At 41.3% G+C, this 22,662-nt stretch overlaps 1 protein-coding gene across 1 annotated transcript; it reads right to left on the bottom strand.

Moving 5' to 3' along the window:
- Positions 1-6,406: 6,406 nt before the first annotated feature.
- LOC139613354 (mitogen-activated protein kinase kinase kinase 5) lies at positions 6,407-22,474 on the bottom strand. The gene is made up of 28 exons (XM_071469929.1): positions 22,014-22,474; positions 21,783-21,922; positions 20,961-21,148; positions 20,600-20,768; positions 20,180-20,286; positions 19,804-19,974; positions 19,443-19,555; positions 18,353-18,512; positions 18,012-18,162; positions 17,673-17,777; positions 17,293-17,342; positions 16,648-16,743; positions 15,965-16,049; positions 15,445-15,578; positions 14,564-14,691; positions 12,651-12,787; positions 12,449-12,554; positions 12,148-12,305; positions 11,411-11,609; positions 10,934-11,102; positions 10,202-10,367; positions 9,544-9,729; positions 9,338-9,443; positions 8,874-9,120; positions 8,434-8,546; positions 7,377-7,474; positions 7,187-7,263; positions 6,407-7,005 (listed from the first exon to the last, which is right to left on the bottom strand). The coding sequence occupies exons 1-28, from the start codon at positions 22,348-22,350 to the stop codon at positions 6,909-6,911; spliced, it is 3,993 nt and encodes a 1,330-aa protein (XP_071326030.1). The 5' UTR covers positions 22,351-22,474; the 3' UTR covers positions 6,407-6,908.
- Positions 22,475-22,662: the final 188 nt, after the last annotated feature.

Here is a 22,662-nt window from a genome sequence, read left to right as displayed (position 1 = left end):
ATCAATATGCTAAACTGCTCACAATGAGATTGCTAACATGATTAACAGGTAATGTTTACCTTGTCAGCATGGTCTAATTTGCATGTTAGCACTAAACACAAAATGCAGCAGAGTCTGATAGGAACACTATTAGTTCAAATATTTTAGAAACCAAAGAACTGGACAAATAATATTTTGACCTGAAATATTAAGGGATCACATCTGCACATTACTGCAATTCATCTTGAACACCAAAATCAGTTGGCTTCATTGTCTGGGGACTGTGAATGTTTGTGCACATTTTTTTGACAATTCGTCCAATAGTTGTTGAGCTTTTCCAGCACCACTACTACTGTAAGAAAAGCAGAATTAGTCATTTTAGAGTTAACCAATTGTGACTGAAATGCATTACTACCCATAAGACCAAAACAGCTTTCCTCCCTAGCAAAATATTTTTGGACCATCACTTTCGCTAAAGAGAAAGCTCGCACTCACTCTATTCCAAGGAACATGGTCACCACCACTTCCACTGCCAGTGAGTCTAGGGGTCAGCCGAAGAGAATAGCAAGGGTAACCCTCAGCCTGGTAATGAAATAACAATAGCAGGAATGTTCAGAATGTCCCCAGAGAACATAGACCCAGCCTATGCTATAGACTACCGAATACACTATCTCTGCCTTTAGCAAATGGTAGCATTTTAAGCAGCAGGGGTGGGGTAGCATAAGGGAAGGGTGGATATATGGCCAATTAACTATGATGGATTTAGTGCTGAAATGTGCTCGTTTGTTCTTACACTATTGCAGCTAAGGCATTTAGCAAAGACAGTTTTAACATTTCAGCGACGTCATCCCCAGCATCGTGCTTGCTGAACAGTTGCTGGTTCAGGCTGCTGTCTGGTTTTCAGAAAGAGACACTATTTTTGTCACCACATCACTGTCTCGACTCAGCACGGTCAAAGGTCACCATCACCTGTAGGGGGCTTGTAGATTCAAATAATTTACGACTATGTTGTCTTTTGTTTCCTGTAGTGTGATTTAATCAGGCACTACATCACATGGCATGCTGGAAAAATGTGTGTGTAAGTGCAGGCAAAGAGGTAGGGAGAGATAGAGTGTGGGAGAGTTGCCTGTTTCTTTGTGTTACTCTCTAGGGTGCTGGGAAAAAGAGCACTGTTTGGTCTGAATCATCTGAATTTGGTCTGCCTCTTATTGTGAGCTGGAGTTTTGACTGGAGCTGGGAGGTCTTGCTGTATTGTAAGTTTCACATCCAAGAGTCTGGTAATTTGCATATTTTAGATACAGTATGTGTGGACATGCAGCTACATTGTTTGGTGATTGTGCTAGGGGGAATGGCAATGTATTGAAAAACTGTTCAATATACTTGACCCAGAAATCAGTTACAAACCAGAATTCCCATCAACTTACAGCAACACCTTAAAAAATAATGGACAAAACCATAACAGAATAGGCTGATTTTTAGTCGGTTGTGTGGGTCAAGCTCCAAAAACAGTGGACTCCACATTTTCCAAACAGTGGAAAGCCTCCTCCAGAGCCACAGAAAACATTATACAATCATTTTCAAAGACAGAATAGTACTTCTAGTTACCAGTAAACTGACTTTTATGAGTAAAATCAGTTTTGTCCCCCTTTAAAGTCATCAGCCAGAATCAAAAAGTGACATTACAACAAACAACTATTTAAGATTCTGTTAATCCATGTTAATTCTGGAATAACTTTTCTATCAAAGTGCACTGACAAATCCAAAACTAAACAGTGAGCACTTGCTGTCCCCAAGGTCAACCAATAAATAACAGAATCAGTCTTTGTTCATGATTTGTCAAGTCTATTTTTACGTTCAGTTATTTTAAACTGTTCTCCATATGGCAGACAATAAAGCCGGCAGTTAACACAGCCCGCCTCTGCTCATAAACGCCTCTTGCTTTGCTCTTCCTTGTGCAGTTTCCCCTGACCTCTCCAACAACAGGTGGCGTTACCATGGGCTCGTTTCACCATCTTCCATGAGGAATGTGATTCCACAGCAGTATGTCTCAAAGAGCACAGAGCCTGGCAGACCATGACGTAATGGCCTAAAACGTGCAATCAGTTAGACGCAGGGCCGAAACACGTGGAGCTGGCTCCTCGCTCTCTGCTTGCCCCCGAGGCCCCTTTCTATTCTCCTTTTCCTCATCCCTCGCTCGCTCTCTCTCTCTCTCTCACCCACACCCCCTCCACCTCCCTTCTGCTCCACCGCACTCTCTGTTTATGAGTGCATGAATCGCTCCATTTCACTATACCAAACTCCCAGCCCACCACCAATCCCACCACTGCTTCAATAATAGAAGCCCCCCTCCCTGGGCTTTCATTTCCATGACAACCCACAAAAAGGAGAGAGAGAGAGAGAGAGAGAGAGACGGGGAAATAGCAGAGGATGGTGGAAAAAAAACGTGAATGAGAGGGTGGGAGTGCTTTGCCTTGACCCCTAATGCCATTTGTAAGGAGGGAAATCCTCACTATAACAGCCCGAGTTTCATAGAGGTTAAACTGACCAATCAAGAGAGTACCAGCAGCAACATAGCTCAGTCATCACACCCACACACACCGGAGTCACAAACAAACGAGTTAACTTAAATTTGTAATTGTGCAAGTTACAAAGTTCTTTACAGGAGAAAGAAAGAAAACAAAGAGGCAATGAAAGAGTCAGAGAAGAATTTAGCATGTATAATGTACAGTCCATGCACAATCTTAGTTATGCATGTTAGCAGCTAGCTGTTAGCTAACATTTTCCAATTAGCCTCACAGAAAGTACAGTTGAGGCTGATGACATTAATGACATTAGCTTTGCAGGAAATTGGTTAAAAATGAAGTATTTGCTGAATTCAAATAAAGACCTAATGATAGTAGATGATAAGTACGAGGATCCAAAAGTTGTTACAGCTCCTTCTGTGGGGAATTGCATATTTTATCTCATAAACATGCAGGAATATACAGTACTTACTACCTTAAAAAACTAATTGATTTATTTTCTTTGCCACCTTTGGAAAGGTCTCATTAATACTTAAGGTCAAAGGTCATGCCGCTGGGATAGAAATCAGTGATTCAGTGCCATACAGTATGACTGTATGGCCTTCAGAAGGTCACGATCATAAAGAGAGGGTGAAAGAAGGTCTTGAGGTCAAGCCCCAGTGGAGATTTGTGGCACAGATGTAAACAGACATGCTCTCACACATATGTACATATGCACACATGCACTCAGACATAAGATTAGTTTTTTAATTCAACTCCCTGGATTACAGCCAGGATTAACTCTATACCCCCCCAGAACTGGTGAGGGAATATTTCTGTCCAGCTGTAATCATCATAGTCACCCATCCATGTGTCAGTGTGAAGTCTGGCCTGCTCTAATACCAGCTGCAACTTACAAGCTATTGTCTATTGTGGCAGAGTGGAGGAGATAATGTGACAATATTGGCTTCCAGTAAATTGCTTGTAAAATTATCATTTCCTTCTCCTGAGTGTCATAAAGATAACAAAATCCCTTTCGAAGTCTCCTGAGGAGGACAAACACAGCTGCAGCAATTAACAGTTGCACACAATGCTGAAAATATTTCCTAAATCAAATCTGTGAATGGCAATTACTGTATGTACACAAATACTGACATGTCTCACTAATACTGACATCTGTGAGGTAATCCAAGACTATATTATACTATTTATATGCAGGTCAAAATTCCAACACAAGTGTCATCAGCACTCAGGGGAGTGACAGCAATGCAGATAATGTGCTCATAATGTGCCATGTGATCATGTCGCACACCTCCACTCCACTGCAAACTGTGTGCTGTGGAGGCGGGTGTCCCGATTTAGTGCAGAAATCATGAGGAGAAATGCCCTGACCTGATCTGTGCATGAATGCAGCACGAATGCGTGAGCACCTGCATGCATGAGAGCATGTGAGTGCACACTTTATTCATACCTCAGTAATAGAAGCAGCATACAGCTTGTTTGTGAAGTCTGCAGTTAATGATATGCTATAAAACAAGAGGGCAAATTGGTAATTAACAAGCATTTGAAGTGCTGGTGCACTCAAGACCTGAGACACGATTTACTCTTCATGAGTCATGCTGCATCCCCGCTGCTGTATTTTTAATTGTAACCTGCAAGAAATGGTCACATTTTGCTTTCCTTTGATTTTAGTCCAGGACAGTGGAGAGACCTCTCCCATGGGAGCTGGCGTGGAAGAGGGTGAACTCGGTAATCCCTGAGGTTCTGGGCCTCCTAGTGTGGCATCCTCAATCCCCCAAAGACCTTGACAAAATCCCCCTGACAGCAGTCCTTATTATTTGCCTATCAGTGGCTTAGCTCCACCTCCACTCAGAGCAGAGATGGAGAGATTAGTTAAAGAAGGAAGAATGGAGGAAAAAGACAATAGGAACATTTTTTCCTTGTATCCCATTGTTACTCCAAAAATATGTGGAAACCTTTAGTGAATGTGACTAGAAATGAAAAATCCATGATGATGATCATGATGATAGATGCAAGCTTTAGGAGAAAAGCCACACATCAGTGTGAATGATAAAAAAAACACTGTGACCTTGACTGTAAGCTCTCTCCATCGTAAATAGATAAATTCTCCCACATGAACCAGTTGACTCTGTGCACCAATACACTGATCAAAGCTAAGAGTTTGCATCCAATTAGATGGACAATCCTAATGCTATTGTGTTACAAAGCTTATTAGAATAAGGGAGACTCAGTGGGTTGCACTCACATTACATTCAATTATCTGTAATAAGACATGAGTTTGAGGTGACAGCTGCTGCCGACGTTGTAGCTGTAACTCACAGTAAAAGTAGCACGTTAGCATCAGTTTGTTAAACATGGCAACGGCAATTTCATGTCAGTTTTCACTTTCAAGAAATCTGTGTTTGCTCCAAGCGTGTGCAACAGAGAGCCACATGGATGCAGGTTTTCATCCTGCCGAACAGCATTGCAGCTGATCTCATTTATTAGGATTTTTAATCAGAGGAAGTAATCAATGACATTATCTGCTGTGGGGCTGACATAAAACCTGCAAGCATGTAGCTCTCAGTGGGTAGACAGAACGGCTTTGTACTGTCTGTATTTTGCAAAGAAAATCCTTCAGTTCACCACTGAAAGGCTTTAAATCCTGGATGAATATGAGCATTAGCATGTACAGATCTCACACAGGAACAAACCTGATACCAAATTTAATTTGGTTGATAAAATCTGAAGATTCATTTTCTTTCTGTCACGTCCAAGGACAGAAGATGTCTAGTTTGATTTATTGGCCTTCTACCTTCTCATTTGTTCAGCATTCTTGATTATTGCAGAGGTATATCAAATGTGACCTTCGATGTGAGAGGCCTAATCAGTATTTTGGCTAAAGGGGATGGCAGGTTTTTTTGGGGGGGGACTTTATGATGTTGAATAAATAATGGATGTCATAAATATATGAACATATGAAAATGAAATGTTAGGTTTAAATTATAGTTGGGGTTGCTGTTGCTGTATATGGGGTGAGACACACTGGAGCTTATGTTAGTTATTTGTTTGACAATGTGTGAGCTGAGAGATGTTGGAGTATTTTTAAGTTTTCTCAGTAATTCAAGCACTTTTCTCTCATTTGATTAGGACATTATTTCACTACAGTGAGTACACTGGGTCACACAGGGTGATGTAAAACCAATACAAACACATCCATTGCCTTACAGTTGCAGTCAATTGTTAAAAAATCAAATACTGAGTGAATAAGGCATTACTCATATCAGTGAGTGCCATAGTTATTAGGAGCCAAGCCCAGTCTCTCAATGAAGTCATATCCCTATTGACAGAGCACCAGAGTTGACATGCACGTGACATTTAACAAGTCTGTGTGCAGCACATCAAAATAATGAACATCCTCTGATCTGACACATGACTGCTGAGAACACAAGGCAATAATGACACACTGGAAAAAAACAAATCAGATATGTGCTCAAATGTCTTCTTACACTTGTGAAGAGTTTTCACCTACAGCATTAATTCCCCAACACAGTGATCCTAACCTTTGCCTTCTTCCTTTTATTTCCATTCCTAACATTAAACAAGCCGAGTTTCTAAAAACACTTCTTTACTACCTTTAAGAGGTGAAGACAAGACAAAATGATTTATAAGGAAGGGTCTAAAACAGTAGACCTACTCAGAAGAACAGCTAAACAATAAAACACACACATACAGCAGACAGAGATACTTACATAAACACCAAGTCTGTGTCGCTGTTTCTAAGGAGATGTCAACACTGTGAAAACAACATGAGGAAACACATGTGGAATTTAAAGACTGTTCACCACTTCATCACTTCTTCCAGCCTACGTCACTACCTCACAAACCCCCTCTCTCCCTGTTACATGCAGATAACAAGACATTCAGAGAGATTCAGTTCGAGTTTTAATAGGATATTTGGTACAAATCAGTCTCCCAAGACTGCAGCAATATTCAGTTTAAATACAATATATCTTTAATAACTTAGGTCCTGCTAAGTTTTCTGTAAAACTGCATCATCAGAAGGTATCATTAAAATAACATTAAACTACTTTGTTTGCAGACAAATCAATGCTACACTAGGCAACTTGTCATGCAGGCACAATTATGGTCACACTTGCCAAAGCCCTGAGAAAATGTAAAAAAGAAAAATGCTAACAAGATTTAGCTTTTTTTGCATTCTTTCTTAAATGCACAAAAACTGGAGGAATTGTTCAGTATCTTTACAAAAAAAAAACAAAAAAAAACAAACAAACATTCACAGCACAGCCAGGTTCAAAATCAATTCTGCAAGTCAGTTCTGTTCACCGCCACTGCCTCTCTTCCTCCACACAGCACAGGACCAGCCTGTCAATAAATCTGTTCTCTGATGTACAACATCAGCAGCCACTAAAGAAGTGTGTCCTCGCTGTCCTCATTGTGTGTGCTGAGCTGTGTCTTCCTGCGAACTGTGATGGCCGCCCAGATTCGGCACAGCATGCCGCCTCTGAAACGACAATATTAGACAGATTAAAGGAGATTTACAGTAAATACAGTGTATCCCAAAAACCAACTTAAACGAATGAGGTAGGCTGCATTTTTTTCTCTACCACCATCTCTGAGGTCATCCCTTTCAACATCTCTGTAAGGACACTTCCTGTGAGGGTGACGTGTGGAGGAAGCCTCACCTTATTCCACAATATATCAAATCATCCCTGGAGGCCATGTGAAGGAGACAGTCCAAGGTGAACTCATGACAGAGCAACTGGAAAACAGGATCACACACGAGTGAATTAACAGTGGGTGGATGAGTATTACCAACCAGCCCAAGGAGTTTAAAAAAAAAGAAAAAAAAAGGCTGGGCTTCACTGAGTTTACCTTATTGATGGTGTCTTGATCTACAGGGATAGACTTCAGCCAGCGCACCAAAGCTGTCACCTCTGTATTACAGCTTTCCTGTGAAGCCAACTCACCATCTATAATATAAAGATATTAGAACCATTCAGGCTGTCTGTTCAGACACAATTAAAGGCACAAAAGTTATGATATTCATGTTACACACAACTTAAAGACTTAGTGTGTTTCCGCAGGCAGACTGTATAATCATTATCCAAAGTGACGAGTCAAGTTTGAGCACATTGGAGATGGTCTACGCCTCTGCCAGGAACCAGTCAGGCTGAAATCCAGAGCCTGAAGCTGAGGTGTGGTAGGAATTGACTGGCATAAGTGTTAAGAAACAGTAATGAGAATCACTGAGTGTATTGATAAACCAGAGAGGGCTTGGTCCTGTGATGTCATGCTGGTCATGCTGCAGCTTGTGTGGCTAATTATTGGACTATAGGCTGAGGTCTAGGCTGACAAACAACTTGCATGAAATAGCAACATTATTATGGATTCAGATGCTTGATGGTGACACCTGACCCAGATTAAATAAAATATGCAAATAGTCCCAAATATTTGTTTTAACCTGCTCGGTGTACTGGATAGGTAGGTTTTGACAGACCAAAGTTAAAGCTACTAGAAGACAGACTATTTGAGAAGATATTTAAAGGATGGCTTTGGATTTTCCAAAGTCCATTTTAATACAAAATATGTGATATTAAGAGGGTATGTTACAGTACTTTCAGTACAAAACCTATATGTGACTTTCAGAATAAATATACCGACTTAATATGGCTAGCTTATACTGCAGACGCATCATATCAACTTTGGCTAAACTGAAATTATGTCAAACTACAGGAACATGGATATTGTACAGATATAGACTTTAACAGTTTATCTAAAACTGCAGCGTCTGAACCGCCTTCAATCAGCACAAGTGGTGCTCCAAAAAAAACCTTCAAAACATTATCGAACTCACCTGGCATTAACATTATAGTTATAGCGCCATCTACACTGCTGTAAACAAACTGTGTGGTTAAAAAGCAAACGTGACCTCCAGTGACGGCTGCTTTCCTCAGTGCGTCTATCTGTTTCTGTTTCCTCTGGACGGTGGTCCTCAGCAGCTCCTGGTACTCTCTCTCCTTCTCACTCAGCTGACTCAGCAGTCTGAAAACACAAGCAGCCATCATCACTCAGCAGAAAGCAGTGTGACTAAACATTCGGATTAATTACTGTGCATTGCCTGATGGAGATGTCAGTGCCATGCTTGGTCACACATTTTTTTTTATACAGCATAAATGTTATATTTAAAGTCCAAGTGTCAGATTATGTAGCCTTGAAAATGAAATATTTTACAGGCATGACTTGACCTCACAGGTTGATAATAATTATATGATAATTATTGGCACTTTGTTCAATACATATTTAAACCATTCAAAATAAATGTAGCACAACAAAAAGCCTCATGATAAAAAAAACAGAGCTGAAGGCTACCTTCTGGTCTCTAGTCGTAGATCTCTCAAACTCTCGCTGAGGGGACAGCTGGTATTGAAAACAAGGTCTGTAGGAGAGTGGGGGTCAGCTGTAGGCGTGATCTCTCTTATGGGAGCAGTCTGCAGCAGGTCTCCTGGCGCCCCCAGCTGGTCAGGCACAGGAACTATGGGAGTGTCTGGGTCAGCAGACTGGTCCTCAGGAATGCTGTCCTCAATCTCAAATGAGGACTGCAGCTGGATTTTCAGCTCTGAGAGGCAGAGGCAGAGACGGAGGTGGCGGTGGGGGTGTGAATGGTAGAAACAATGACATGGAATAAATAATCAACTAAATAGATAAATGAAGAAATAAAAGAAATGCACACACTGGATGCACAAGGAGAGAAAGAAATAAACTACAGCTGGTTGACTCCCACAACCACACTTTGCGAATGTATCCCAAATAAACAGAAAAAGATGACGCTCTACCCGGTAGGAGCACGGTGATGGCATCCTGTACTGCCTGTCTCAGCAGGTTGTCCAGGGCAAACATCCAGTGAGGTTTCACTTGCTGCTGCTTCAACACCTTCTTCACCTACATTCAGAGCAGTTAGCTGAACATGATTGTGAGAAGAGGCTGACAGCTGTATGACTACCAGGGACTCAGACTTGAGTTGACTCAAAGGGAAACTTACTGCATCTTGGAAGCTGAACAGGACCGCCTGCAGGCTGTTCAGAGGTACTGAGGCAGCAAGCAGCGAGGCTCGGAGGTCCAGCAGGCCACTGGTCAGCTGCTTCCTGTCCGGGGAGCGGATGTTGTCTCGCAGGCAACCAATGAGGTTGGTGATGTGTTCTGCAGTGAGTGATGATCCTTTGTCATACTTTACACAGAAGAAAAAAATAAACAGAATGTAAAATTATGAACTGTTTTCCTCTTGTTCTCATTCTGTTAACAAAAACAAAACTACAAATAGCCACCACAATTGTTCTGGGGATAAATGCTGCCATGCATAAGACATAACAAGCTTTCAAGTGGAAAACAAAACTCAGTGGAAAATTCAATGGCGGCTGCAGATAGTCATGCCATGTGGCTGCTGAATCACATAAATATCCCAATTTTGTATCAACAGTGCAACAACTTGTCTGAACAACCTGAGTCAAACTAAGCCGAGATCCAGATATTAAGAGCTAATTCTTTGCCTATTAGCCTATGTGAAACATAAAGACAGGCCAGTAATAATGAGTCTGACTCAGATTTCAGAGAAAATGCCATAGGCCTCATGCAGGAATCCACAACAGTTAACAGATCTGAACACAATGTTTCAACCTGTATTGTGACTTTTCTTCACCCACCTGAGGCAAAGAGTCCTGTATATTAAAGATGACATGACTGATATACTCAGTGAGCACTCTGTGCAGCGTGTCTCTCCTCTCACTATCCTTTCTCAGCATAAAAAGACCAATATTCTCCTCTGTTGAGGCTGGACTGCTCATGTCTGATGGAGAGTCCTCCGGTATCCTGGACAGCAGGGGGCAATAAAGAGATAAATCACAGTACATCAACAGATAAAGATAAAAACAAAAAAATTAAAAAAAGAAGTTGTACACATGCTGAAATGAAAATCCCACAACAAAGACATGAAGATATGGTTATCAATAATCACAGGTTATTACCACCGTGTTTTCACAATCTGTCTTTTAATTTCTCTGCAGGATTACAATCAACGTATTGAACTAATTGGCACCAAACTTGGTGGAGGGATGGAGCATAGGCCAGGGAGGAACCCATTACATTTTGGGGCTGATCATCTGCTATGAAGTTGAAATTTTTCTCTTTAGTCTGGTGTGTGTTGTTTGACCTTAGAAGAGATTTGCGCTCTGAGTGCCCGTCTAGTTTCACAAGCAACACATGATACATGACACAGTGGCATTATGCCCTTTTCATACCTGCAAAAGGTGCAGCCTTAGCAGAATATCTGACTGCAGCCTCATTGTGGTTAACCACTGATGTAAGATCCTCGAACACTATGTCCTATACAGACATTATAAGGTTTTTATCTTCTGTTGAGCAATAATTTAACTCACGGCAGGAAGCTGCTCGTGCTGGGTGGGCTCTCTGAAACCTCATTTGCTCTGAGGGTGTACTGGGTCCTCCTGAAGTCCAGGGAACATGACAGGTCAATTGAATCCGAGTATGAATCAGTGTCCTCCACAAGGATGGAGATGGGTACCGACAGGCTGCGTTGATAGTCAGCTGCAAAACCCAGCGAGATTGTGGTTAGATGCTGTATGCCACTGTTTAAAATCTCTGACATTTACCAAGTTTCAGAACAACTTACCACACAGGTGTCATAACAGGTGCAGTAACAACAGTGTGTAAGAAGAACAAGACAGCAGAAGAAGAAAGGATACAAGAGAAACAGAAATGTGACTTAAAGAAATGTGATAATAATGCAAAGGAGAAAGATACGAGGATTTTGTGATGGAAGTGAAATGCAATTCAGATAAACAGGCTGATGAAAACTAAGTATGTGAATCTGAAGTGCACTTAGGCCTCACTACCGGAAAGGGCGTCTTTAGGTTCTGATTCCTGCGGAGCCTTGGTCCTTTTCTTGGGGGGCAACCTGAGGAAGGCGTCCATGAGCAGCTCTGCAGCTGTGGCTCTGTCGTCTGGGTTTGGCACGAAACAGTTCATGATGAAACCCTTTGCCTCGTCTGACATGCACTCCGGGACTTTGGGGTGGATCTTAAACATGCCCACCTTGACAGGATTGTTTGAACGAGTTTGGACAAGAGTATAGCATTTTTCATTAAAAGCAAAATGTTTATGTTCATTCAAACAACTTTATTTATAGATAAATGCATTTTCAAAAAGAAAAGGTGGAAGCTGATCATATTTATTAAAAATAGAATACAGCCATGATAGTGCTTTGCGCTAAATGCTAATGTCACCATGCTAACATGCTCACAAAGACATCATGTGCAATATTTACAATGTTTACCATCTTAATTTGGCATCTTAGCATGCTAACATTTGCTAATTTAGTACTAAACACAAAGAACAGCTAGAACTGATGAGAATGTCATTTGTTTTGCAGGTATTTGGTAACAAAAAAGGTATTGAATAAATTAAAATTTTAACCTGATGATGGCGCTAGATAAAAGTTTAAGGGGTGAACAGAGTCAGTGCAATTCGTCCTAAGGGGATAATGAATGGTTGCACCAAATCTAATGGCAATCCATCCAATACCTGTCCAGACGTTTTACTCATAAACCACAAATGTCAACCTCCTCTTTACCTTGAACATGGCTGCCTGAGGACTTCCCAGCTCATGGAAGGGTGTTTTGCCTGTTGCCATTTCTATAATAGTGCACCCCAGGGACCAGATATCAGCTGGCTTCCCATAACCCCGAGGCCCTTGGTCTATAATCTCTGGGGCCATATACTGGAGAGTTCCTGTTGGAAGATCATCATAAAAGTGATGAAAATGCATTTAGTAATAAGTTCCAAGATGAAAATACAGCATATCCTTAATAATATAGTTATGTTTGCATATGGGTAACTCAATATACTCATATACACCACACACAGCATCTTACCAGTAAATGTTTCAGTGCAAGGGTTGATCCCTGCTAACCGTTTGGACGTTCCAAAGTCAGAGATCTTCAGTACTCCACTGTATGTGTTGATCAGTACATTGTCACCCTGCAGTAACACACATTTGCCCCCATGAAGATGTTTCACAAATACTGCTATCTAATTATTTTCCAAGTTAGCAGAGTCCCAGAGTGATCTGCTCACCTTAATATCTCTGTGGACTATCTGATTTTCATGAAGGTATTTGAGCCCCTCAAGGATCTGTTTGGTGTAGAAGATGATGGTGGCTTCATTGTCTTTCAGGGGACCCCATTTGGAGCGCAGGAGAGATGACAAACTGCCTACGAGCAAGAACATAAAAATGTAATAAGCTGATTTATTTTAAACAATAGAATCTTGCATTAAAAATATTTTTCTCACATGTTCATGAAGGCAGAGGTGAGAACAAAAGAGTTTTACTTTTAGTTTCACATTGGTTGAAAATGGGGGTTTACTTCTCAACAGTCTCTTTGCAATATAGAACAAACCTATTGACTATTAGCTTCACTGCACTGGCTCCATGTAAAATCCAGAATAGAATTTAAACTCCTTCTCCTCACCTACAAAGCCCTTAATAGTCAGGCACCATCACATCTTAAAGAGCTCATAGTACTCCACTTGTACACTGTGCTCCCAGAATCAGGTTTATTGTGGTTCCTTGAGTCTCCACCAGTAGAATGGGAGGCGGAGGCTTCAGCTGTCAGCCTCCTGTACTGTGGAGCCTTCTTCCAGTTTGGGTCTGGCAGGCAGGCAGGCACCTGCTCCACGTTTAAGCTCAGGCTTGCCTCAACTATCCCCTATATTATGCTGCTATAGGCCCTGACTGCCTGACTTCCCATGATGCACCGAGCTCCTCCTCTCTCGTCCTCCCCATTAATTTGCATTCATATCCCATTAACACGTTACTGACTCAGCTTCTTCTCTCTCCTGTAGTTTTGTGTTGTTTCTTCTCTCTCTTCCTGTTATTGAGTTGGGTACTGTGTTTGCAAGCCAGCTCCTGTCTCTCAACATCTGCTACAATTTTTATTATTAATCTTGTTATTATCATTATTATATATTGTTATCATTATTACTACATGCATTGTGCTATGTTCTCTTTCCTCCTGCGCTCTCGCTCTCTCTCTCTCTCTTTCTCTCTCTCTCTCGACCCAAGCGGTCAAGGCAGACAGCCGCCCAATGAACAATGAACAAGACTCTTCCAGAGAAGAGGGAGTTTTTTCCTCCCCACTGCCTCCAAGTGTTTGCTCATGAGGGAATGTTGTGACTCTGTAAACAATGTTATAACAGTCTTGACAGTCTAGTACAGTCTACACCTGCTCTCTATTAAAAGCGCTCTGAGATAACTTCCACTATGATTTGGTGGTATGTAAATAAAACTGACTTGACTTTGTTCTCATCGATGTTTTTCTGACAGTCATGTTAGTATCTCATGACGTTTTTCTCCAATGAGCAGGATGTCTTTGGAACCACCCACTTCCCTAAAACTGTACTCTACTTCCAGTAGATGTTACGCAATCACACATGCACTTACAAAGCTGAACACATAAGACAGGCACAAACTTCCTTGACTCCTAATACCGGCATGATCCTGTAAAAAAAGCCACGTAGTAGTTAACAGGGGCAGGGCTTCCTTATGTTTTGTAATTTCCAAAGGAGCAATGCAATGTGATTTCTTTCTAATGACCTCATGCCCTGGTTTGTTTTTATTCCAGTGAAAACTGCAAACAACATTACTTGTCTAATGATCTAATATTTTAAGTGGAAATGGAGTGATGTATTAGTCAGGGTCTGTGTGTCAAATGAAAATGAGAAAGCATCAGCATTTTCACAGACAGATCTGAATGTATGAAACTAACCTGAAAGAAAAAACTCTTTCCTCAAACTTCCTTATTATTACTCATAGCCAATAACGAACTTTAGACACACATTCATGCAGTTAGGTTTTTATATTTTTAAGAGGCAAAACATTGTATTTTATATCATGTAGATTTGGCTAAGGGGAACCATTAGTGGACTGTTATTCTCTCCTGCCCTTTGCAGCTTGAATTATTAGAAGCTTTTGATCTTGGGATCTGTACCTCCTGGTACTTCCTCCATGAAGATCTTGATAAAGCCATCCTCACTGACAGAGCCCAGGTACTGCACAATATTCCTGTGTTTTAGCCGCTTGTGCAGAGCTATCTCCTCATGAAGGGGCTGGGAGTACCTGGAAGACACACAAGAAATACAAGTTTGAGGTTTTCTTAACTTCATCAAAGTCACAATATCTCATATGAAAGCTTAGCATGTTTAACACACACAAACAAAGAGGATACAGGATGTAACACTGTGCAGGTCAAACCATGACTATTCAAATAAACCCTTTATTTCCATTCCGTTTCATGTGCTGACAGTAAGAGGACTTGAGCTTTTAAAAATAAATTCAGCCCTCCTACCCTTAAGAATCTAAAAAAGATATATGCATTATGTCACATGACCACTGCTATTGCACCACACTGAAAGATTTTTTTCCCTCTTTCTCTGTCTCACTTCAGTTAACAGGATCTTCACTATTTTCTGTCCAGCCTGATGATTAAAACATCAGAATAGTGGCATATGATAAACACTCTGCTGCTGTGTTTTGGACACATGAGAGGTTTGGCAAATGCTTATAAAAGTAATTTAAATATCACATTTCCTTCCACTGAATCTGTTATTTCCATATAACACTGCAGCATTGGCCTGAACTCTTTGTGCAGATTATGGAATATTAAAGATAGAATGAAAAGTCTAAACACTCTCCCCCGAGATTCCTCAAGAGCACTGAGGAGCCGGAGCATGCCAGTGAGCGTGCTGTTGGCTAAATCCTTTCCCATTAAGGGCATTATGGAAGAAAACATTCATGGGAAAAACACTGCAGCTTCGTGTCTCCAAGCAAAAGATGAGTCTGAATGAAAGACGTTTGTTTGTTTTCTCGTACGTGCTGTCCTTCTCCGGGATCTCTTTGATGGCGATGCGCACTTGGTTGCTCAGGTCCCGCCCAGCGTAGACCACACCGTACGTCCCTTTACCCAGAACCACCTTGTCGCCCTTCTCATTGGTCTCATAGATGTACTGTGGAAGGAGATGAAGAAGAATGAGAAGTGTCTGCAGAATTGTGAAGAATTTCAGAAAACAAACACAAGTTGCGAAAGAGAGAAATATTAGGAGAACGAGAACAGATGTTTCCTTCAGGCACGTCAGATGTAAAAATATGAGTCCCATATTGTGAGCATCAATATAAAACTACATATGGATGTATTTATTGGTTTTACACAAACAAATAGCACACACAATGCCAAATTATGCTGAAAATCTGTCATTATGTTAAGAAAATAGTTCTGTCCTTGAGAATGAGACTTTAGCCAGTAACTGCAGCTGTTTTTTTCTACTTGTTGAGGCAAGTGCGATCTAAATATAAAGCACACTCTGCATCAGAGGAATGAAGGCCTGTGACCGACCTCTAGTATTCCCTCAGTTAGATGGTCCAGGCCCTGAGCAGAGTCTTCAGCCTGCTGGAGCAGAGAGTTCACCAGCTCGCAGAAACTAGAACAGTAAAATATGAAAATACGCTGTTAGTGAAGCATGTGGTTGCATTGAGTTTCAGTGAATTTCAGTTTGACTTAACGGAACACCCAGCGACATGTGTCTGTAGACTTTTGAATTTTGTGTGTGGAAGAAAGATTCACCTTTGTCAATACAATCAACAGAGTTTACCTAAAGGCACCTTGTGTCTATTCTATTCTATTCTATTATACATTATATTATATTATAATAATATATTATATGTATGTGTATATTATACTAGTATAGTTTTTTGTGAATTGGGTCAACTGACTCTTGAAGTGAGAGTGAAAAAAAAGTCTTTCCTAAGGGGATTTTCGAAGGGGCAATAAAGGAAATATGACTCATACAGTGTAATTACATCACACTCACTTTACCAGGGCACCAACTGTACAGTCTGCAAAGCTAGCTTTGCTGTCGTTCCGCCAACCTCTGATTATTTTCCTGCACTCTGCAATGATCTGTTTATTTTCTTACCTATCCATTCAGTTGTTCAGTTATTCACACTGCCTCACAAACATACACACAAATACACACTCTCTGCCTTGCTGTATGTTTGCATTTCTTTGTGGCCGCTCACCCTTTGCAGTGAAGCTCAGAGGGGAAGCAGAGCTGGAAGTCATCTGAGTTGTAGTGGACGTATAGGAAGCAGCTCCGCTCATCAATCTTTGAAGCACTTTAGAGGGAAAGAAGCAAGATTTTAACTATTCAATCAGTCATCTTCCCTAATTTATTTGTTTGGAATACACACTGATACTGAAACTGATTAAAAAACACAGCCTATCCTGTCAACCTCTTTTCTGCTCCAGTGAAGCAATGGCTCTGTAAATGCTGCTGAAGAACAAAGCCCTGTCCTAACAAAAACACTGTCTTTCTCTTCTCCCAATGATATGACAATCCAATAAAGTTGTTTGTTTGCTTTCTTTCAAATGACCCAGCAGCAGACTGTTTTGGTTGTTTGTTGAAAACTACCCAAGTGGCAAATCGGCAGACAAGACGAGGCTAAAGTACACAGTGACACCGATGACTAAGCAGTGTGGAACTAACAAAAAGCCTACAAACAACCAGCCTGAAATCATACTAACAGAAGAAAAATCTGACTGACAGCCAAGGTTTCCCAGACAACCCTGTATGTTTTGGGTCCTCTGGCTCTGCAGCTTGGACACACCCAGAAATGACAGCAAGATATTTAAAAGATATTAGCACATGCTGTACTTCACTTTACCTCACTCCACGAATTGCAGAGGCTGGGAAAGTCCACTGGTGTAAGCCTTTCTGTAAGGAGCAAAGATGACGTTAAAGCAAAGGATAAAGACAGTTTGACTGTAAATACAAAGTGCGGTGCACATGACAGAACAGGTTTCAAGTACGCAAGAGAAAGAAAGTAAACGGTACTGAGCTATGAGTAAATTTCTTCACACACAGCAAACACACCTACATACTTCCTAGACTAAACACACATTGGATCATAAATCAGTCTGAGAAAAATGTGTTCTTTATTCTACTCTGCACTTTATTCTGCGTTCTGTATGAATGGCAGGTACTCAGAAACATCATCAGATAAGAGGGTGGCTCTGGGGGTTGGGGGACAGAGGGTCTACATACCTTTAAGGGTGTGACGTGTTTCAACTGGACAGTGCGACTTTCGTCCTCTTCACTCACACACACAATAGCTGGTTGAAACAGTTTACTGGGCTCCAGAATGAGCACCTGAAAAAGAAAAATTCTAAGTTTATTATAAGAGAGACACGACATTAATTTATTTCCAATGGGAGGTTAAAACTAGTCTAGTTTCCTCCATTATTTCTCACCTTATTCCTCCATAGTGTAACAGCATTATAGTAATGTGTGTTAACCTTAAGATCGAAACGGGTCCAATTAACAGATACCATCTTTCAGAGAGGATTTAAGTTTTCTGATGTTGAGGTAATTGTGTTGTCTTACTGGGCAGCGGTCTGTGGAGTTGGTGGGTTTACAGTACTGCAATAGCAGCTCCATCCATAAGTGCATGGTTTCCTGTTCAGGAGATACCACCTCAGGCAGCTTGGCAAATTGACGGTACAGGATATAAGTCTCCATAATGGAAGCCACGTACCTGAAAGAAAGATGCTGAAGTCATTAATCCACAGAAAATTAACATGGAAATAAGGCAGGATTTCCTCTAAATGCTTACTAATCCACAGGGATTTGATTTTTTTTTTTTAGTAACTGCATCCTGATGATGATTAAACACTTTGATCTGGATTATTATTACTACTCATCAGGAACTGGTGGTGAAGCCTCACCATATAGGAGCCTTGAGCCTGTAGAGTTTCTCTGAGGCCTCGATGACTTTCCTGTGTTCATTAGCCAAAATGTTTGCTCCAAGGTAGAAGCCGACATCCCAGTAGTCCCTCATCTTCTCCAAGCTACCCTTCCTACCAAGCAGGGTGCTTAAAGTCACACCTAAATAACAACACATTAACACAACACAAAACAATTCATTGACAAAATTCATTTAAAAATATATCCATATTTATGTCCATTTATGTCCATATATGTCCATTTCCAAATGAATAGGCTAATACCTGCATTAACATATGATGACCCTGTGCACAGCTATTCAAGTTGGAGAGTACTGATACAGACACATACTGTTTGTGTTTATCAGCCATTAGAAATGTACAGTACATTAAACAGTACATTGATTCTAACTGATAAAACTATTCTAAAGACTATTACATATTTGCGTCTATCTTAAGAACATATCATGCGTATTGTGAAATGAATATGGGGAAATAGACTCTTGTGTGAAAGAACAGTTCAGATCCTTTACTTAAGTAAAGTATCACACAATAGCGCAAACTAACTGATTGAGGCAGCAGGAGACCAACAACTCCTGTGTTCTGTGAGGTAAAATTACTGTTTTTGCCAATGGAGTCTGGAGGCTTTGAAGAGAGTGATAAAATGCCTGTTTCTAGTTAAATAAAAAAATGTTACTCTTTAAAAAGGCCTTTGCCTGTAGATTGCAATCCTATCTACAATTTGTCAGACACATTAATAATAATCTGAACCTGTCAGTAGCAAAAACAAGCACTTTTAGTGGACGGACCTTGATGTGGAGAGATGCACCATTTGATTACATTGCAGCAGCTGTTAAGTGGTTCCATGTATACCATGTTTGCTCAATAGTGTAGCAATTGCAAAGATTTTTGTCCCTATCAATTATTTACACCCAAAAAACGTGGGAAATTTGTTTTGTTTTTAATCCTTTAAGAATAATAAACTTCATGACACACTGAATCTGCAGACATAAAGCTGTAGACCTCCAGATGACCAAAGCAATGTATTTATCATCAGTTCGCTCTGATAAACAAAGCAGAAAACATGAAGCACCTATTTTGCGCAGCTCAATAGAAGTGTCAAATTCATGTCCAGCTGCCATCAGGAGGACCACGTTGTTGATGCCCGAGTGAAGAGTTGGCTCTGTCTCGAAAGCTTTTCCATACCTGAGGAATATATAAAAAGGACACTGACAGAATATACCTCAGCACTGACAGAAAAAATAACATCAGAATAGTAATGCAACAAAACTGCAAACATATACAAGCAGCACCAATCATATAGTTGGCAGCTATTAGAGATGTGTGTAGTGACAAACTGTAGTCTAACATTAAAGGCAAACAAATGCTGCCTGTCTCATAAGGTGCGGACAAGTTTCCATAACCCGTCCCACAGACACACAAACTGGTCGTACCAGTAACAGGCCTGATCTCTGTTGCGCTGATCAGTGAACCCAGAGCTTATGAAAATGTCTTTGTAGATCCGTCCACACAGGCAGTAGACATCTGATGCCACCTTGCCCCCCGACTCCACGATAGGCAAAATTGCCCCCAGTGCCTTAGTGCGATCTCCAGGGTGATTTCTCCTGACATGGGAAAATGTGATAATATGAGCAGTGTTGCAGCTTTGACAGCTCCCCTTTATGTCTGTGTATACGACATGAATAAAGGCTACAGGATGATAATAGCACAAAAGCACAATGCTGAAACTGGATAAGAAGAGATTTCAATCTGTTTAATTATGTTTACTTATAAAACAAAAGGCAGATCCAATAGGAGCCATGTGAGTACCTGTTTAGAGCAAATATATAGTGAAACTGAATATTCTGATGTCTTGCTACCATACACATGGGCAGGTGGTTCAGAGTCTCCACCAGTTTGATCATGGCATCATAGTCCTGAGAAAAGAGGGTGTAGAATTACATATATATATATTAAATAAAATGCTCACATAAGTAATTTATCAAGTAAGAATTCATTCGTAGGCTCCAGCTTCTCAAATGTTTTTGCAAGTTTTCTTCTGTCATGTCATTATAAATTGTCTATTTAAATGAAGAGCAAGAAAAAAAAAAGTAATGGAAAGATTCATCAGTAAAGAAAGAATCAATGTTTGCAGCCCCACAATTATTGCACACTCCTTGCAGATTGCATTTACTCAGACACACAGATGCACACACACACACACACACACATAAATATCTACATACACACCTGAATGTCCCTGTAGGACAACAGCAGGTTCATAACTATATCAGGGGTGAGCAGCTCCACACTGTCCAAGCGTTTCTGGATGTGGTGCAACTCTTCACTCAGGGCTTGGCCGCTGAACCGCTCCCGTGCCATACGAATCTCGTGCCTGATTGACTCCCGGAAGTACTCGCTGTCAGCATAAAGAGCAGAGAGGGATCATAACATCCCACATGTTTGCGATCTTCAATAAACCAGCCAAGTGAACTCAAACACTACGCAGGCTGGGTGTTAAAGTGTAAGCAAATGCACATGTAATCTGAGGTGATAATATTTTTGGCAAAAGCACACGGTGGTGAACAGAGCCCTGCAGTTTATGCCTTACCTGGACTGAATGTGTACATTGTTCAGCAGGTGCACCAGTCTTTCTACCAGCGGCGTGAGCAGGGGCTCCAGCTGGAAACTAGGCTGCATCAACTCTTTGATACCAGTCATCATTGAGGCATCACAGGCAAACACTTTACCTTGTGGTGACACTATATAAGGGATGAACGTGTAACTTCCACACTGCTCCTGAAGGAAGACAACACATGCATCACACAGGCACAAATTCACTCTCAATGGGGCCGAAGCATCTGACAGTTGCTTTGCTTTCAATACTTTCTGTGTCATTTCAGTTAAGATTCTCAGACAAATGAATCTGATTTGCTCCTGATTTCATTTTTTTCCTCATCATTGACATAATGCCTCATTCAGAAAAACTCTCTAATATAGATATATATACCTTAGATGAATTGTGTTTCTTTAATAAATCTTTTAAGTAATTTTTCAAGGAAAAACGCCAAACATTCTCTAGTTCCAGGTTCCCAATTGTGAAGATTTGCTGTTTTTTTTCTGTTTTATATTTCTGCAAATTGAATATCTGTAGATTTTTTACTATTGGTCAGACTAGTCCCATTAAGTACAGTGCACACAACAAAAATACGCCTGAGCCCCACAGAACAACAACCCCAAGTACATGCATTGTAGAGGGGCCAAAATATATGGGCAACCCAGTGAGGCCCCCAGGTTATATAATAATGCATGGTAATAATGCATGGCCCTATCTATTTCAGTTGTATTCTGAAACAAATGTGCAAATATTCCAATTTCTCATGAACTGTTGCAACTGTCCATAATAATAAAGAAGGCGTTGCTTTGAAGTTACCTTGACAGCCTGTAGATCACTGTCCTGCTTGTAACAGTACAGAATTATGTTATTGGTCATACTGAAACTTTCTCTCACTCCAAGGTGATAGAAGAGGGAAGGCTGGCAGAAACTGTCACTCATCTCAACCACTGCAACATCTGTGGGGTAAATATTTTGAAAAATGGGTCAGTTTGCGTAACCGGAGTGGTGCCATCCAAATCACCCTACAGCCAGCATGCCTGCACTTGCCTGCATTGTAGAAATGATCCAGGATGTCAGTGGTCCCCAGTGATATTCTCTCAAACGAAAAGGTTTTGAACACGGCATGTACATCCGCGCAGGCTTCCTTCAGACATTTCAGTGATAAGTTCTCCTCAGTCTGGGGCACCGATGCGTCTTCGTTCACAATATACGCCACGGACAGTGCCCTGGTCCGGCTCCGAGGGGAAACGATCTGTTTGGCCGAGCTGCTGGCGCTCAGCTCTATCGCCAGCGAGTCCTGCCACAAACTTCCAGCTGACACCCGGACCGGATCCTTCCTCTTCAGTTCGTGCAGGCTCATTCGCCTGCGCTCTGTAGTGTACATTTTTCTGCTTTAGTCCGCAGCGGAAACTCACCGCATGTCTTCTCGGTCGGGTCAACTCCCAGTGAAATCGTGTAACTCCCCAGGTGCGTCGCTCACTACCACATACGCGCTAACATTCCCAGCACTCCTCTCCACTCGACCCGCCCTCCTCCCCCGCCCCGCCCGCCCCGCCCGCTGACACGCAGCCCCGGCTCTCTCATGACCTCTGCTGCCGGCTCAGGTTTTCCGAGGAGCACTGATGTGGTGGCTGCTGTTTGTGCCCGCTCCCTCCCCCCTGCCCCCTCCCCCCTAAATGCCACCTCATAAAGCCAA

The sequence above is a fragment of the Trachinotus anak genome, unplaced genomic scaffold (genome assembly GCF_046630095.1).
Source record: "Trachinotus anak isolate AG129_WGS33_773 ecotype Australia unplaced genomic scaffold, CSIRO_AGI_Tana_v1 ptg000032l, whole genome shotgun sequence".
NCBI classification, from domain to species: domain Eukaryota; kingdom Metazoa; phylum Chordata; class Actinopteri; order Carangiformes; family Carangidae; genus Trachinotus; species Trachinotus anak.
The sequence above is the reverse complement of the archived record's forward strand: the minus strand, read 5'-3'. Positions and strand labels throughout refer to the sequence as shown.